The 3,187-nt window shown below is 43.6% G+C and overlaps 1 protein-coding gene across 1 annotated transcript in view; it reads left to right on the plus strand.

The window, feature by feature from the left end:
• The first annotated feature begins 485 nt into the window (after positions 1-485).
• LOC138981823 (uncharacterized) overlaps positions 486-3,187 on the plus strand; it is a 22,391-nt gene continuing 19,689 nt past the window's right edge. The window contains exon 1 of the mRNA XM_070354900.1: positions 486-2,450. Within this exon, the coding sequence (XP_070211001.1) occupies positions 2,348-2,450 (103 nt within the window). The 5' untranslated portion in view covers positions 486-2,347. The remainder of the gene's footprint in view (positions 2,451-3,187) is intronic.

Raw genomic sequence — 3,187 nt, forward strand, 5'->3', positions numbered from 1 at the left:
CTTATGGTGACAAGAATATTCTGTTCGCTAGCAGTAGTATTCAAATGTGGGGTGTTGTTTATTTTTTTTTTTTTTACATTATGAAAGTTCTACCTGCTTAAAAAAACAATAATTCTACAGTAACAAAAAACAAACAAACATACACACATATCATCTCATCTCTGCACAACCTAATTTATTACCTCACCAACTCTTCATATGAGGACCATAATTCTATTTTTCAAATTCCTTAACAATATTTCTAACAGTGGCCTTGTCTCTTGTAACTAATTACTCTTATACCTATACAACTTTGCAAACAAAATAATAAAATCCAAAACCACATCAACGTTAACATTGTTCATACAACCAAACAAAATAAATTTGTCTGTAAACAGAACGCTGATTGTTGCTTCATGTTTCCACGTGGAATGCACACTGCTTCTAACAAACCGAAACAGAAACCTTCCTCAAAATTACACCGGAATTAAATTGTCTACTCTGCTTTCATTATGTAACAGGATCACTGTACCGGCTGGAACTAGCTGCGCTCATCTGAACTACATCACCAGAATAGACCACCGAGTGTGTTCAACGCCTGGACAGCAGACCAGAATTAATACAGGTTTTGGTGGGATGTTTGCAGTGTCAGTTTCTTGGTTGATGGAAGTCGGCGTACACACACGTCTGTCTCAGCAAGTACACACTGTGGTCTTGTAAAGTGATACACAACTGCTACCTGTTCTTCTGAGAAACGAAGCCTCCATCAAAATGCCTGTGTTTTTAGTATTTCTTCGTGGATAAAGTTCAGCGTACACAGACATCTCTCCCCCTGAGCACAGTACGAGAATGTAAAGTGATACACAACTACTACCCGTTCTTCTGAGAAACGAAACCTTCACCAGAATACCTGTGTTTTTTTTGGTTTTTTCGTGAATAAAGTTCAGCGTACACAGACATCTCCCCCTGAACAAATTCCAACCTTGTAAAATCATACACAACTACTACCTGTTCTTCTGAGAAACGAAACCTTCACCACAATTCCTGTGTTTTCAGTCTTTCTTCGTGGATAAAGTCAGCGTAGATATGACACAGACATCTATCTCTACATGAACACACTACAACCTGAAAAACGAAACCTCCATCAAAATACCTGTGTTTTCAGTGTTTTGTCGCGGATATAGTTCAGTGTACATACTGTTATCAGACATCTGTCTCTACCCGGAAACCCATACTTCACAACCGTCTCAGTAACAACAAGCATACTTCCAGGATAATTCATCATAACTTCAGAGGTGGACAGGTGTGCTACGCATTTCAATGTAGACTACAGAAACCAGAGACAGCAGACACTTGTTTTTATATTTATGGAAACACCTTGAAAACCTATACTTCGCAAACTGCGTCAGTAATAACTTCAAGCATAACTTCCAGCATTTATTATACTTGCGGTCGTCGTCTGTACCTGTACATGTGTGCCGAAATACATACTCATTTCGAAGTAGACTGCTACAGAAACCAGAGACAGCAGACAGACTTGGATATAATTATCTATGGACACACTTTGACCTTGGACATCTATACTTCACAACCTCCTTGGTAACAACAGCCAAACTTACACAGGCGGTCGGTGCGTGTTCAGGTGTGGCTACTCATTTCAACGTAGGCTATTTTTTTATAGTCATGGACACACCTTGAAAACCTATACTTCACAGCCTGCCTCACTTACAACAGCCATAATTCCAGGATAATTCATCATACCTACAACGCCGGTGGGTACCTGAACGGTGTGCCCACGCATTTCCAGGTATACAGAAAAGTACAGCCACTGTCTGCAGAGAATACATACGGTACGAGATCAGTCTTGGAGAACACAGTCAGCTGGAAATGGACTCGCTCCGACCTTGACGGCGACCACTTCGCAGTATCAAGCATACTTCCAGTAGTAGCCATCATACCTGCACAGGGAGACGGTCGGAACACGTACGGGTGTGTCTATCGACTCATGTCCATGTAGTCTGCAAACAGTAAATACAGCCAGAAACTGACACAAAATTAATTAATTCACTCGGAGATCAGTGATTCTATCTGTGTTGGTCGATACACGTACGAGTGTGTAGACTATCTACTCATTTCCATGCCGACTACAAACAGTAAATACGGCCAGAAACTGAAAAAACACATTCACTCAGAGATCGTAGAGAAGTGAGACTATTTGTGTGGAATTTGTGGTGTGGGAAGGGCTTGGCCCTCTCTTTCCTTTCGCGGATAAACAAGAACCTTTGTGTATGGTACTGACCCCCACCAGTGAATGTCTATCTGTGAGGAGTGAACAGTGGCTTCTTGAATTCTAGAAGGAGTGTCTGCTATGTGTGGATATCAGAAAATGGTCGCGGCGGTGATGGACTATACTGTACTGCTGGTGGGAGCGTGTATTCTTGCTACCACCTTCGTTCAAGTTGTGTTCGCAGGTAAGTGTTTTGTTGTGTGTGTGTGTGTTTGTCCGATGTGTGTGTGTGTGTGTGTGCGTGTCTTTGTGTGTGTATGTGTGTGTATGTGTGTGTGTGTTGGAGGTGGTGGGTAGGTAGACCTGTATGTCTGTGTGCCTGTGTCCGTTTGGTTGTTATAATGTGTATGTGTGGTGTCCGCTTGTCTGTCTGCTTGTGTGCCTGTGTGTCTGTCTGTGTGTGTCTGTCTGTGTGTCTATCTGTCTGTCCGTCTTTCTGTTTGTCTGTGTCCATGTGTCTGCCTCAGTGTCTCTGTCAGCGTGTGTTTATGTGTGTGGCAGAAGAAGAAGCCTCCAAATATAACATACACATCTCCGTATTTTCCCCGAATTTGATGACTGTGAAACTGAGAAGATTGCTGTACATACACGTCAACACGGCAAAAACTGGAATTGCAAACGGGTGAAAACGATGTTTAGACTGTGACGCGGGGCAGGGGAGGGGAGAAAAGGGTCGATGAAGAGAGGGGGGGGGGGGGGAAGGGGGAGGGGGAGGCCGGGGTAATTAAACAATCTCAGGGCCATGTTCCCGTTGCCTGGTACAGGTGGCAGCGTCGCCAGACTGCATCGCCTTTCACAAATCAGCGTCACATGCCGTGATACATGTATACAGCGTATTATTATGTAGGCTTGGTATGTATGGAGTGGGCGATTTGGGTGTAGGGGGGTGGGGGTGTGGGGAGGGGCACACTGCAGAAAGTA

Source organism: Littorina saxatilis, linkage group LG12, assembly GCF_037325665.1.
Source record: "Littorina saxatilis isolate snail1 linkage group LG12, US_GU_Lsax_2.0, whole genome shotgun sequence".
In the NCBI taxonomy this organism is placed as follows: domain Eukaryota; kingdom Metazoa; phylum Mollusca; class Gastropoda; order Littorinimorpha; family Littorinidae; genus Littorina; species Littorina saxatilis.